Here is a 15,628-nt window from a genome sequence, read left to right on the forward strand (position 1 = left end):
GCTAAAAATCATTTGCCATGTAAAGTGCAGCAGCAAGCAGCTGAGCCTCATCTCAGATTGGACAACCAATCGAAACATGATTTAATTGATAAAAGGAGACCACGTTTGTGTGTGTGTTTGTGTGTGTGTGCACAGAGAGAGAGAGAGAGAGAGAGAGAGAGAGAGAAAGAGAGAGAGAGAGAGAGAGAGAGTTATCATTGGAGTTCAGCCCTAATTCAGCGTTTAAACAATTGTTTAGGACTCACTCCTTTAGTTTTAGTTGCAGCATAATTTTTACGGACAATCAACCAATTGGCATGAACTGAAATGAGGGCTGAACATGAAGGTGACTTTTGAAAGCACCAGTGGTGATTATTTGTCTTATTCCTGCAACCTCTTTTAGAAAGTCGAAATTGTCGATAAACAAAAGCACATGTGGTTCTTACAAAAGGCCATTCACAATGTTATCTACGCATTTCAGTTCGTTTTTACATAAAGAGGAGCCGATCCTCTCTATCGGAAAGAGACCTGTTGATTTTACAGCGAGAATTCTTTACAAAGACATTCAAAAACAGGAAAAAATCACAACAAGTTGGTGACATATCCAAAGACTCATTCCATCATTCACTGTGTACACACAGCTTTATAACATTCTGCACTGTAACCTCCTGTTTAATATCAGCTTATATTTTTCTAGTCAAACTGCATTTATTCTATGCCATGGAAATAAGCTTTTTAAAGGCTTTTCAGACTCGGTGAGGAAATTCAAAACAAAGGAGAAAAATAACATGAATGTTTTTGTTGCCTCATTAACAAATGTTTCCTTGTGAGGCCCTGGCACCGGTCTTAACATCAGCATTGTGCTGTTTATGAAGAACAAACTACTTCCAAATGAACGTTCAACACAACAATAAGGACTAACACAGATTGAACTACAAAACAAATATATTATATTTACTACTGCAAAATTCTGATATTTTTAAAAAATATATATATCCATAGATGAAAAGTATACCTCTTTTTCTTTACAGGCAAACAATTCATTCTGATAGTGACATTCAACATGTCCACAGACTGATGCATCCATCTTACATCCTCTCCTCACCACTGCACCCCATAAACACAGATGACTTCTACCAGTTAAGAATTGTCCTTGAGACGCAGTCTTTGCACCCAGTGGATGCTTGTGTGAAATCAAAAGCTCTATTCGAGCCCTGATGCTGGGTAAATGTTTGACATCTGACCAGATCAGAACCGGCTCATCCATAAATCTGTATGGCAGCTGCTCAAGGGGCAGAGAGGCATTAAGCTTTACAACTCGAACATTTTCTCCACTTCCCATAATCTCTTGTCTTTTAACACGCGGGACAAGCCATACATTCATGTTTAGACACCAGAAAGAAGCAGAGAGAAACTTTGCTTGAAAGAAACGCTGTCCTGTATGAGTTGACCAGCAAGGGCAGTCTGTGTCCACCTTGAAACCATGAACGTTTCACTGTGCTTGTGGTTTTGCATGTCACTGCCCTTCAAAAAACAGCGAGGATCATAGGATCCAGAGCTCCACTCTGTAAGCGGGGAAATATGATCCATCACACATCAAAGTCTGCAAAAGCAGCACAGCATGGACAGCGTAAGGAATGCAATAGAGAAGAGATAGTCTCAAAGAGGTGCCAAATGGAAATGGAAGAGAAGAAATTACATTATGGCAGGCTGATGTAACAGCATATTTTTTTCAGATGAACACGTTGATTTAAAGTCTCCTGTAAGGTCCTCTCTGTTCAAACTGAACAGACACATCAATGTATAGTTTACATCCAATAAACATTGACTGTTTGTGCAGTCAGAGCATGTAAATATGAAAATCCTTTTGGATGCAACTGGAGCATATAACAGTCAAAACACACTCCTCCATCACAGCGGTGAGACTTGATTCCCTTGCTTCAGATCTTTTAGGACTCAAAAGCGCGATCCTCACAGATCTCCAGAGCAGCTTTACTTGCGCCACCAAACACTTCCACATTTGCGTCGATCCAAGGGACCACGTTGCCCGGCATGTAAGCTGAGCAGTTGGCCAGACCCACGATGTCAACGGGCCGCAGCACCCTGTCCCACATGTTGAACTGGCTCAGCTCCCCCACAAAGGCCTGAGTGGCATCAAAGCGTCCTCCGACTACATCCTTCACAGAGAGAAACAGAAAATGTCCCTTTTAGAAGCCGTCTGAAGAAAATGTAAACAGACTTAAATTAAAATGTATCAATTCTGTTTGATATTCATGGAACCGCAGAACTAGTCTAAATAATCTGTGTACTGCCACTTTAAATATCGAAATGTCGTGCATTCTCTAATACAGAGTTACGCGCAGCAGTCTTAACATTCTTGTGACTGAAAAAGAATAAAAACAATCCTTCAGCTCCAAACCATGGCAGCTTAACTTAATGGCTCTCTGTGGAGATTATACATATGTCACCATACATGTTTAAACAGATTATTGATGCTGTCATGGTACTAGCTGCCAGGAAAACTCTCTGATGTAGCTCCCAGGGGCATTCAAGGGCTTTCTAAAGGTAGATGAATGAGATAATGCAGAAAGGGCCACAGTAGCGTGAGAAGAGACTATCTTCTTCCTCTCCCCTTGCTCCCTGCTCTGTGCCTCTGGCGTTAGAACTCAGGAGAGAGTACACACACCGGGTGGAAAAACACACACTTGTGCATGCTGACAACACACACACACACACACACACACACACACACACACACACACACACACACACACACACACACACACACACACACACACACACACGCACACACCTGTTCATTACCACCTCAGCTTTCCTTTGCTACTCTCACCTGCTCCTGTCCAAGGATGATCACCCCTCCAGGTTTAATTGGGTGCCAAGGGGCCAAGTTGTCCCCGGTGCCCAGTCGCTCGCCGTCCTGGTAAGCCTCCCAGAAACCGTCTCTGGTCGTCCAGGTGATGCAGATGTGGTGCCAGCGGCCATCGCTCACTGACAGAGGGAGCTGTGCCACCTGCTCGACATGAAGGATGAGCGACATGAGGGCGAGGAAGAAAGAACGAGGAGCGGGAATGACATTGGGGGGAGGGCAAGGGGGAGATATGTCAAGAGAGGCTTGAGATAATTGAGCATGTTACAAACAAGGACAGCAATTAGAAGAATCTAGCTTCAAAGAAACGTCCTCTGCTGAGAATTCTCCAGATGACTCATGACATATAAAATTTAGATTACCCAGGTGACAACAAGGGATTGAACATCCTTCAAAGCCGTTTGGTAGCTAACAGCTAAACACTGTACTTTTACACTTTTGGGCTTTGTTCATACATAAAAGAAAAAACAACAAGTTATATTTCCAACCAGTGACATCATTATCCTCAGGGGAGAACGTGCAACATATGAGATTGTAGCATGTGTCTCATTAGACTTTCACTTGGGAGCCTGTATAATTTGTTCACACTCTAAAACTAAAATATGCAAAAAGAGAAAAAATAAAAATGAAAACATGAGCAAAATTCAGGTCAGTCTGAACTGAAGTAAAAGACCAGGTTAAGTTTTACAGGTAGAATCATCATCTGGGACTAAAAGGGAAACATTATTTTGGTAAACTGTGAAGACTCTCCGGATTGGAGAAATCTGAGTCTTGCTCATTCTATAAAGATAAAGGTAATTTCTGCATATCTTAATGGACATTGCTCCAAAATATTCTGAAACATGTAACACTAAAACACATTCAGGATTGTCTGTGATCTTGGTGGTCATTATCTTACAAAAAACAGTCAATATAATAATCCTCAAAAGCTACAACTCATTCAGAAGTTTTCGGTCACAGAAAAGATTATGAAATGGCATCCATTCGTGCCGCTGGGGCACAAATTGGTGTCCTGATGTGGTATTGTGGATGCAAAATTTTGCTCACAAAGTGGTTACAATTTGCATTACATCTGTGTGACAAATGACATCACTCCACAAATTCCTGCAACAACTTCGGAGATATGATTGACAAAAAGGAACACCATCATGTGCTTCTATCAAAACGTTACAAGCTCTTTTAAACACTTTCAAAAGTTTGAATAAGCTCCGAACCAAACATAATGTTTACCACAGATTTAGGACCCATAAGATTTGACGCAACTTGTTGAGCAGCATCTCAAATCTTAAGACTCCCTCTTGTTGCCAAGATTCAGATAATGCATACCACATCTTTGTGATATATACCGTTGACGCTCTATATCCTCTGAAGCTCCCTGTCCTCTCCTAAATAAAACGGAATTGGGTCTTTGGTAATGGCTTGTATACGACAGCTTTGGTGATTTGCACTCAAAGACACTGGCAATAACAACACAATAACCACAGGCCACATATAAATGAGTCATTCTTCTTCATTTAAATGAGGATAAATGAGCTCGTTCCTAAAACACAAAGTGCTTCAGTTATTGCATTGTAAAGATTATTATTTTCCTATGCACCATTTTTAAATCAAAGAGTTTTTCTTGTCATGGAAAAGTGCAAGTGAAATTCTATTGTGTGTCAAATATTTTAAAGTGATGCAGGTGTTGGTAGGGGCGTCTTTTCTTTTCCTGCTATTGATGTCAGAATGTCTGACATGACAAGGATTTATTTTAGTCATGGCCCAAAGTGTATTTTTGTACTTCAGATCCAAAAGGATTTGCACAAATAGCTGCAGATAGATGTTTCAGAAGGTCATGCAAGCGGCAAAAAACAGTTAAGTGTCTGCATTCCACAGATTGGCAGAAGTAAAAAAAATCCCTTCCATGATTTCTTATATAAGAACAGCTGAGTTTATCACAAATGATATGCCCGGTGGCCACATGACATTTCAGAGTGAAGATGACACTTTATTTTATAGAATATAAAAATAAAGAACCATAAAAACATCCTGAACAAGCCCAGAATTCTGCTTAAAATATCTACTATATTTTTGCATAGACGATGGCTCACTTTTTAATTTTGTTGAGGCAGCTTTTTTGCTTCCCTCTTAGCATGCAGCCAAATCAACAGCATAAACAATTTGCCCCAGCGGACCCTTTTTGTTCAGCTCATAGATGAGCTGCTGAAGATAAGCTAATCATATTCACAAGTCTTGCCTCACCCTCCTCACTTCGCCCTCTTTTGCTCTGTCTCTTTCCTTCTCTGTTTGGAGGATACAATGTCTTCCTTTTTTCCCCCAGCACCTTCTGATCTTTCACTTCATCACCACTCTCTCCTCTCAGCACCCTATCACCTACAACTCTCTGCAGTTTTTCCAACTCCTACCCGTTTTTCTATATTTTTTTCCTCTCACACTATCATCGCCTTCTCCACCATCTTTCTCTCATCTGTCTGACTTGAACACATGTATAATGCATGGTGAAAGGAAAAGCTGTGAGAAGAGCTGCCTGCGCCAATAATACGCTAATGTAAACAAGACTGTGAGTGTGTATGCGTGTGTGCATGTGTGTGTGTGTGTGTCCGTTTGTTGCAGCAAAATTTCACCAAATAAAATTTCACAAATCCAACATTATGCTGCGGAAGTAACCGTGCCACAAGGCAACAGAAAGTTACTATTCATTTCCTTTAAAGAGCAAATGTTATAAAATATTAATGTATGTTTCAACCACTTTGTTTTCTGATGTGTTAATTAAAATCCTGTTAGTTGACTGAGAGTATGTGATTTAGAGGCTGCTAAAAAGCAAAGGAGACCAGTCCTTCAAATGAGCACACATAGCTGGATGAGATCTATAATGAATCAGTGTTACTCTTTGGTGTGTGTAGGATGTGGGTCAGAGGTATGAAATGTTTATATGGGATGAAATTACATATTCACCCAACAGTCAGTGATTCTTCTCTTGACTGCATCGCCGCTGCTCTCACATGAATGAATGTCTCACACCACGGCGCACTCCTGCAGTGTTTGCTTTTAATGACCATCACAGCTAATCTTTTTTCACTACCTCATTACTGCCGGTTGTGTTGCAGAGCAAATGATGAACGATTCCCAGCTCCTCACTCAAGGAGCCATCAGCAAATAAACAGCAGAGAATGAAAGCATTGGTTAGCCCCCCTTTCCAATCAACAAATGATTAAAGAACTTTATGAAGCAAGACACTGAGGACATACCTTATCATTAACCAGCAGCTCAATGGGGTTGTTTCCCCACTCAATGAGCACTATCTCATTTGCCTGGCCGGGTACACCGTAAGAGAACGGGGTCCCGATGCCAGGACTGGCGCTGGACTTGAGCCACATGCACACGGTGAAGGCATACATCTCTGGGAGGCTCTTCTTGATGCGCCCATACAGGTAGTTGGTCCGGAGAGGGAGGGAAACCTTAAAATCCTCTGGTGACTTGAAGGCATTATTAGCTGTTGATGGATATTGACAGTAAATGGTTATATCTCTAATATGTATTCAAATTTGTTCCAATTAAAAGCTGTTCTTTTGGTATGACGAAGCTGAAGACAGGAGTATGATGGAGGCAACAAATAATTACACTGAACATGATGAAGAAAATCCTTGTGGAAGCAGAGAAAGCATGTTGACTCATGGAAAATTATATAAAGCAAAGAAATACCAAAGACTAAAAGAATCAATATTTCAGTGCACAGCAAGAAAACTACTATGACACTATTTAAATTTGCATGTTTGTTCACCAAACTTGTGCTGCTTGCCTATGGGTTATTCTTAAAATAAGAAGGTGCTGTACAGCAGAAATTTCAGCTGCACAGGATAAGTTATCACAAACAATAGTTTGATGGTTATTTGTATAGCAATACAAGTCTTATTCTATTGTTCTTTTAATTCTCATTGTTTGTTTTTTTATAAGAAAAAGGTGCTACCTTATTAGCTCCCTAAAAAGGTGAGAAATGGGTAACACAACATGTTATCAGTTATTACATCACCTATACTAATATTCATACATAAGAAATCTTTAATTCACGTAGGAATAATTTGAAAGAAAGACCCCAGATCTGGATTCAAACCCAGACCTATTAACCTATGCTTATTAATTTCAGACTTCCATGTTAGAGATATAATTCGGTCTGAGAATAACACATCTCAACTTCTAAAGGATAAAGTCTGTCAGTTAAGAAAGAAGACAAGAGTTTTAAAATATGAAAGCAAACGAACAAGAAATTGAGTAAACATCTGTAGAATATCATCATCAAGAGCGAAGGGAGAGGTAGCAGCTGAAAACCTAAAGAGAAAATGAAGACACACACACACACACACATACACACACACACACACACTGGTTTGCTGTGGTTTTCACCAAGGAAACACTTTATATATTTCAGTGGGGTTGAGCCACAGTATTGAGTCGAGTCTTTGAGGAACAGCTACTGTTGAAGCCACGTTTGTAGATGTTAACAGACTCACTGTGGACGTCTCCTGAGAAAAAAGGTTTGTCCATCCAGAACTAGTTGATCAACCACAAAAGAAGAAGAAAATCAAATATATCATCTACTGTGTAAGTTTAGGTTTTAACTTGAACCTCTTAAGAATTCAAACACCTGTTTAGCACTGACTTTATGTAAATTAAATTACATAAGATTTGTTCGGGTGGCATTTACAGGGTTGGTTTTCTTTTTGTGGCAACAAACCTAGATTTGACCAATTAATTTTTTCTGAATCTTCCATCCATTCATCTTCTAATCATTGCTTTATCCGCCGTAGCGGAATCCCTAAATAGTCACTAACTGAGTCGACAGCCTTGGAGATCACAGACCTACAGGAGACATTCAGGGAATGGTGAGATAATCCCAATTTACCTTTGGGCAGAGACATTTTGTCCACCATTAAAGGGATCCCCCAGAGTGTGGACAAACATCCAATATTTCTTTAACTAATTAAATATTCAAGCCTTCCTTCCAAGACCAGGCGCTCCTCCAAAGAGCACCACTGTGAAAACAACACGAGGTTTTCCCCTGCATCATCAGAAAATTACACAGTTATAAACTAATTAATATTATGTCTGCCAGACAAAAAAAGGTTCATCATTAAATATGGCCAACATCTCACATTACCCATTGTTCCACCTACTTTTCTCAAGCTCAGTGATTCTCTCCAGGAGAGCACTGAGAGCGCTCTCTGTGCGATGACGGTGGGCTGCCGTCTCGTTGTAGAGCTGGCTCTTCTCCTCCTCCAGCTCGGCCACCTTCCGGAGGAGCTGGGTCTCCAGCGCCCCCAGACGCTGCCGGAGCAGCTCCCTCAGCTCCGGCGGCAGGGGGGTCAGAGCCGGTGGGGCTCCAGCTGACACATTGGCGGTCGGAAGACGCAAGCTCTGCTGCTGGAGGAGGGAGAGAAGAGAGAGAAAGATTGGAGAGAACAACAGAGAGGATGGATGGATGGATGGATGGATGGATGGATGGATGGATGGATGGATGGATGGATGGATGGATGGATGGATGACAGATAGATAGATAGATAGATAGATAGATAGATGGATGGATGGATGGATGGATGGATGGATGGATGGATGGATGACAGATAGATAGATAGATAGATAGATAGATAGATAGATAGATAGATAGATAGATAGATAGATAGATAGATAGATAGATAGATAGATAGATAGATAGATAGATAGATAGATAGATAGATAGATAGATAGATCAAAACAGTGACACCTACATTTAATCCACTTAATCCTTTCCATTTAAACGGCCTACAGTCTCCACAAAAGACCCAGATTTGCAGACTGATCTTATCTACCTTTTAGCCATGATGTCCTTTTAGCACAATTATTTTCGAAACAGCAAAGTCACACCGCCGACAGTGTGCCCATGTGACTGAGTTTGATTGGTGACCTGCCAAACACCCACGGCGGGGGCCGGGGTATTAAGGGTAGGGGAGACACCTGATGTCACCCAGAGGTCACGACAGTCCTGATTGCACACAGTTTCCAAACGCCGGTGACAACATCTGTCCAGAACAAAGCTTCTAGGTTGTGTTTTCACTCTGCATGCCCCCCACACGTTGGTTTCTAAACGGTGTTAATATTGCCCCGCTTGCCTGAGATTCAGGCCCGTTTGTAATATGTCGGTTTTGATTAATATTTTCCTGACAGAAGTCATCCATCTGAGCAGCTCAAATGAGAGATTGCCCGAGCACCTAGGCCAGGAGCAAGCAATTGCAAGGTCATGAATGTCAACTATTGAAAAATTCAGATGACTTTGATGAGAGGGTCTGCTCCAGGGAGCCATATCCTATTAACAGCACCAGTATTGCAGTAGTTATTAATTTGAAGCAGATCAATATATGTGATTAAAATGTGATATAACATGTATCCTCACTGCTACAGTATAGGCTTGATTTGTTCAGGGTATTAAAGTTTCCAATCAAGGAGAGAGGGCAAGGGGGAAGGGAACAGAGAGATGAATGGATCAGCGATGCAGCATACTTTATGTAGATATAGAAGAGAATTTAAATAAACACGACTGATTGTTTAAGGCACCAGGGCTGACAAATGTTGAGAAAAAAAAAAACCCCAACTACAGTTATGATGTAACTTAAGTGATAAACCATGAATCACATCAGCCTTCTGCTCTGTATAGCCCTCCACTATAGGTGACCTCAATAAGAGGAGTGGAAAAAGCTAAACTAAACCATCACGCTTTTTTTTTTATTCAACACTGACACGGGTGTAACGTGCGCACATTCATTAAATCAACTGCTGTGAATAAGTAATCACATGGCTGCAGATTAGATAGCATGTGGGACACACACACACACACACACACACACACACACACACACACACACACACGCGGTACTCATAAATTATTCAACATTGCGCTTAAAAATCTCCGCACTCTACGTGCGCGGTTCTCTCTTTGATGGCATTATTTTATTGCACATTTATTATCATAATTACGATCCTCACGCTGCTGCTCTCACCACGACAATCGTATTGATTTGACATGCTTATAACGTGACCCTTTGATCTCAAAATTCTCCTCTGCATCGCAGAGCTTTAGACGCGTATACGCACTGTTCCCTGTTCATTCATTCATTGTTTGTATTACTGATTGAAAAATATTACCACAGTCTGCTGCGTTTACAACATTTAGAGAAGTATGCGTTTGGTTTGGGGTGGAACTTTCACCCAAAGTGATTTTGTGGCACATTTACGCAAAGAGACATCATGTCTCCGTCTTACTTCCAAGTTCTCTAGTCGACCTTTCAGACTCTGCATGGTCTTTCCCAGTTGATCGATGGTCTCCGTTGGGTCCCGCGGCAGGTCCCCCATGGTGTTCTTGCCGTACTCCTTCCGTCTGGAGCCCTGACCCCGGGACTTCCCGTGGACCGACTCGTCGGCCGCAGCTTCGCATCGCGCAAGCTTCGAGTTGAGCTCCTTGATGGTACCTTGTTGGCTCACGATGGTCTCCTTCTGCTGCAGGATGGTCTCCCGAAGCTGGATGATGGTGTTCCGCAGCTCTTCTTCCACGGGACTGCTGCTCTGGACGCGATTGCCCGTGGGACCGAACCCACAGCCCGGCTCTGCGCCCGGGGGAATGGCATTGCAAACGTAGCGACTACCTGTAGCGTCTTGGCTTTGCACCACGCATCCACTGACCAGGAACAGTCCGACAAGTAAAATCATCATCCCGACCAAAAATAAATTCTCCCTATTAAAGAAAAGAATGATTTCTATCCGCCTCAACCTCTGCGTTATCCAGTGGATTAAAAACTTATTTCAATAATAACTCCGTTCTTTAACCGCAAACATTTTTCAGGACGTCCAAAGTCTTTTGAATAAAAACGACAAAAATAAAATGATAGTGTAATTATCAGAAAGTAACGGAATCAGCAGTGTAAAATCATAAAATCATACTTCCACTAACCACATGGTTGGTTCTGTTTGGGGAAAAAAAAATCTACAAATAAATCTAAATTCTTATTCCAGTATGTGGAAACTAGGTCGGTAAAAATCAGAATATGATATCCTTTAGTGGAATATAAACTTATCTTGTTGGTTATATTGATGGAAGAAAATCCACAGTGGGGTTGCAGGGAAGTAGGTTTTTCCTGTCTTTCCTCTCCGCTTGGTTGGATTGTCAGTGAGTGGTGTTGAAAAGACAGCAACGCTGCTCAACCGGATTATTATTACTGGGAGGTGCGCTCTGGCGCGTCTGCTCATCATCTGTGCGCTCCGGTTATTCAGCTTCAGCCTGCGTCATCACTGGATCCCAGTGGATCCAAGCCATACTATGATTATTTCCTATTGACGTTTTATTAACTGCTTAGATGTGCTGAAGCTTGACCATGTCAAAACATATTTAAAAAATTAATGCTCCTATATTGCCTGCTTTAAAATGTATAGTTGCCTCTACTATTTAATAACGTGATGCTCTGCAAACAGATTGGTAAACAAACTTAGTAATAGTTTTTGGTGAAATATTGCGCTATTTCTGCCCCGGAATATGAATTTAATTTTAAATAAATATCTCACTTTAAATTGGGGCACATGTGACCTACAATCGAAATTAAAGGATTAGCGAATAAAATCCGCAGTTCAAAGAATAAAACGGAAGGTGTTACCTGCATTAAAGTCAGATCCTCTTTTCCTTGTTTCAATTACACAGACAAATTTCTGAATGAGAAATGGACTCATATTGTTTTCATCTCATAATCCGTGACACTGATGAAACTCAAAGTGAGACATGTTGCTGAGCAAATAGAAATGGATGTCATTTTTTCCAGGCTGTTGATGCATCAAACCCACGTGTTGCTATGACAATAAGATCGTTTTGTGAGGCATACCATCAAGGTCTTGCTGGATGATGCCACATGTTGACCCCCCCCCCCCACTCTGTATTTAAAAAATCACATTGACAAACAGAATACACCATGAAATAAAGTATATCAGTGTGTGCTACAATCTGGAGGTCTTTCCTTGGACCAAATCTTATTGACAGACTCCTTATGACTCCTTATAAAATTTTTATTTTCAGTTCCTGACCCAGCCAGTAACACATGTTCCTTCTGCCAGACAGACGGGGTAGACATTACAAAATGATAGCTGAACAGCATTGGTGAGAAGTATAGCAGACTTTTGCCAATCCAGAAGACGCTGGACTGCTGCTGTGATTCTTTTATCTCATATTATCTTCTTCTTCTTCGTCTTCTTCACATGTTGAATATCATAACAATATGAGTCCTGAGTATCAACTTGATATTGTGTTTTGTGTAGAAACATGTCAAACCTTCATGAAAAAATTATCCCAAAATCCTTCTGTGCTTGGCATTCTGTTCCTAAAATAACCCACACAGAAAAAACAATATTTGGGGTGGGGGGTGGGACCAAGTACATAGCAGAACCACGCTTCTTCATGTGAAATATGATTTGATGTCATCGTTTCCATATAATCAGAAATCTGTAGGCAAAACTTGACGTTGGCAGATGAAGTTATTAGTCACATTCACAGAGACAGAGCATGAAGAACATCACAGCCTTTGTTTTGTGGATCCCTTCATGTTTTGTCAAAATAAGACCAGGGTGCCTGTCAGATACCTGCTAAGAAATGCAGCATTTCAGAAACCTCAATGCCAAGTGTTAATGAAGCTGTTTGCTGGGATTTCTTTTTCTCAAAACCTCCTCATCAATCGTTATTTCTTTAAATGCTTTCCTTAAAATCTGATGCAGCAGGACGGTGATAGTTTGTGTAGGAGGTTCTCTTAATGTGATTTACGGTGTTGCCCTGCTGCCCATCGCAGCTGTCCACTGTTATCTGCTCACTATAGGCTTAACAGCCAAATGTCAGCTAGCATTAATGCATACACACCTCACAATGACCACACACTGGCAGAACTGACCGGAAACGACAGGTAAAATCTCAACTAAGGAAGGCAGTTTCTAACATGACAGGTCCCCTGGTAGCTGGGACACACTATCACCATGGAAACCTTGTCTCTTCCATGACCCCCCACTCCCATCACAATGAGCAGGAACTGTCAGGGGCAAAACAGGAGTGCAGAAGACTGAGCAGAGATGACAACTTTCACTTCAAAGTTGATGGGATAAAGATATTCCCCTTTCATGTTGCAACCCTCAGCGCTGGGGTGAACTCCGTGTGCTTTTTTAAGAACCCTCAGCATGGAGGGTTAAGTCAGCAGGGATTTAACTCTTATCCTAACTTGAGTTTCCCATCTAAATCAATATATTTCACAGATATGTTGCCTGGCTTGGCACTTAACAGAAGTCAGTCATGCAAACAGATGTGCTGATTTTCAATGAGTCTCCAGAAAATTAAAAACAGAAATGCACACACACAAAAAAAAAACTAAGGCTGAAATAAATCACCTAAAAATGTTTGGGTGTTTTTTTGTTCTTGAAACTAATTTATAATCAAAACTACTTGTGTAGATGATGCATGTTGCAGCTGCATTTAGAGTAAATATATTAGACACTCATCTAATCCCTATGCTACCAAATAGCACAAATTAATCAATTTATGTAAATTAAGTTCTCACATTGCTATTATTCTTGCTTTTCATTTACAAAAGTTATCATAATTAAATGCATAAATATATACAATTCAAACTGCTATGCACTATGTTGATTTAACTTGTAGTAACTAGTCATCACTAGCTAGGATAAGTGATGTGATGCCCCAGATGACTGGTTGAGCACATGAAAACATAACTGGTGGATAAAGCATGTAAATGTCTATGAAAATTGTACTGCAAATACAATGATTTCAGATTTGATCAACTTTTAGTTAAGAGCCAAATCTATAAGAATTATATACTTATATACTTATATAATTAAGTCCTTAATCACTACTTCAATACTAAACTGACTTTGGGATGGAAGTCCTGGACTCTAAAAAATCAGACCCATACATCCCAAAAACACTGACCATCTCATCCTGTGTCTTCGTCATCCTCCATTCCCTCCACTCGTGCCTCCTGCTGACAGCTTACCTGCTGAGGGTCACGTTTGTGGCCAGTGGTTCTGTGGATCAGAGTCTTGAAGAGTTGGACAATTCCCACAAAAACCAGGACAACACACAGCTTTTTAGCAGCGACTGCACACACATAGTACATAGAACCCATGCATCTGATAGGGAGAAAGACAAAGCAATTAAAGACCTTAAACTGCACAGTAAGTGTGAAATCCACAGAAGAGAGACTTTTGTCCTGCTTTTTGACAATAGTGTTTCATAAGCAACACAGTAATAATTATTGTCCGTCTGTTACTGATCAAACCTACTTACCAGCATTCATTTGTCAGTGAATTAGAGAACCGATGAGAGATAATCAGAGGTTAGATCCCCGTATCCTCTGCCAAATTGCATCAGGTAAGACAATGAATATTTATACCAAACATTTCCTAAGACTTAACAACTACAAGCTAGGCTTGGAATCATCTAATCCTTTTCATTGAAAACGCATGTAATTTCTTTTGAACTGAATTTATTCAGGTCATATGCAAACAAGCCCTTTGGACAGCAATTAAAGTTAAAGGTAGACGTTTACCTTGGATTGACAGTGACCTTAATTCTCTTTAAACAGAGAGATGATGCTTGGGAATAATAGCGATTGATGAAGACTGGAATGCATGTAAAAGATTAAGGAACACATTTTTGACTTAAAATAGAAATACCACGTCAGATTTTTATAAATGTTTTTCTATCAATGATTTGATTATTTTGAAACTATTTCGACACAAAATTAACAACATACTTAATAAATCTAACAAAAGCATAAGACTCACATCAGATTCAAAATTTGTTAATGATCCTTAAACTTGCCACTTCTTTTGAGCCAGTATTTTATGTTCACCTGAATCTCCTTACCGTGTTATTCCTAGTCATCCCAAAATGTAATTATTCCTTCTCATTCAAATGAATAAATCCATTGATTTTTGGAAGTGGTACTGGCAGAGACAGTTCAAAGACTAAGTTCATCAAACTTTCCTCTTATGTTCTTGCATATCCTTTGTCTGAATTACTCAATCATTATCCACACTCAAAATCCCACCGATATGAAACTGAGCTAGAATGACTCCGGAAGCATTAAATAAAGTTGATCAGTTTCTCCTCCTGAACTTTATTCTATTATTCTTTCAAGACTATGGCTCCACTCATGACATCATAGATGCCAGTGTAGCTCATACATCTTAGTCAAATGTACTCATGGACAAAGAGGTAGCTCAAGGCTTCCCTCCTACTGTTACTTTGTTCCATTTTTATCAGTGACCTACCACATAAAAGCTAATACTATATGCAGGTGATAGTGTTAACAGCTCACATATTCTGTGTATAGTGTACTCCAAAATGATTTCATGCATTTACTTTAGACATCTCTCCTCATTATCCCTATGGTTTCAAATGTCACTGGACTTTACATAACTCATTGAATTCACTTGTTTTTTTGTGTTTTGTATTTTCTGTACATCAGTGTTTTATGTCCCCCTCACAAATAAGATGACTCATCTGAAGGGGTTTATTCTCCAAACGAATAAAGGTTACTTAATAAAAACAAAATATCAAACAAAGGTATGTTTAGAATATATGCATGCATTCATCACAAATACACTGAAATATGCACAGATGGATGAAACTACAATAAAGAATATATTAGACATGCTCATAAAAAACTGAACTAAAAGCTTTTTATGCGCAAT

The 15,628-nt window shown here is 40.2% G+C and overlaps 1 protein-coding gene across 1 annotated transcript; it reads right to left on the reverse strand.

The window, feature by feature from the left end:
• Nucleotides 1-1,079: 1,079 nt before the first annotated feature.
• On the reverse strand, nt 1,080-10,603 carry LOC137610034 (neuronal pentraxin-2-like). The gene is made up of 5 exons (XM_068337449.1): nt 10,157-10,603; nt 8,038-8,284; nt 6,115-6,359; nt 2,831-3,010; nt 1,080-2,156 (listed from the first exon to the last, which is right to left on the reverse strand). Exons 1-5 carry the CDS (start codon nt 10,601-10,603, stop codon nt 1,929-1,931), a joined length of 1,347 nt encoding a protein of 448 aa, XP_068193550.1. The 3' UTR covers nt 1,080-1,928.
• Nucleotides 10,604-15,628: the final 5,025 nt, after the last annotated feature.

Source organism: Antennarius striatus, chromosome 16, assembly GCF_040054535.1.
Source record: "Antennarius striatus isolate MH-2024 chromosome 16, ASM4005453v1, whole genome shotgun sequence".
NCBI lineage: Eukaryota > Metazoa > Chordata > Actinopteri > Lophiiformes > Antennariidae > Antennarius > Antennarius striatus.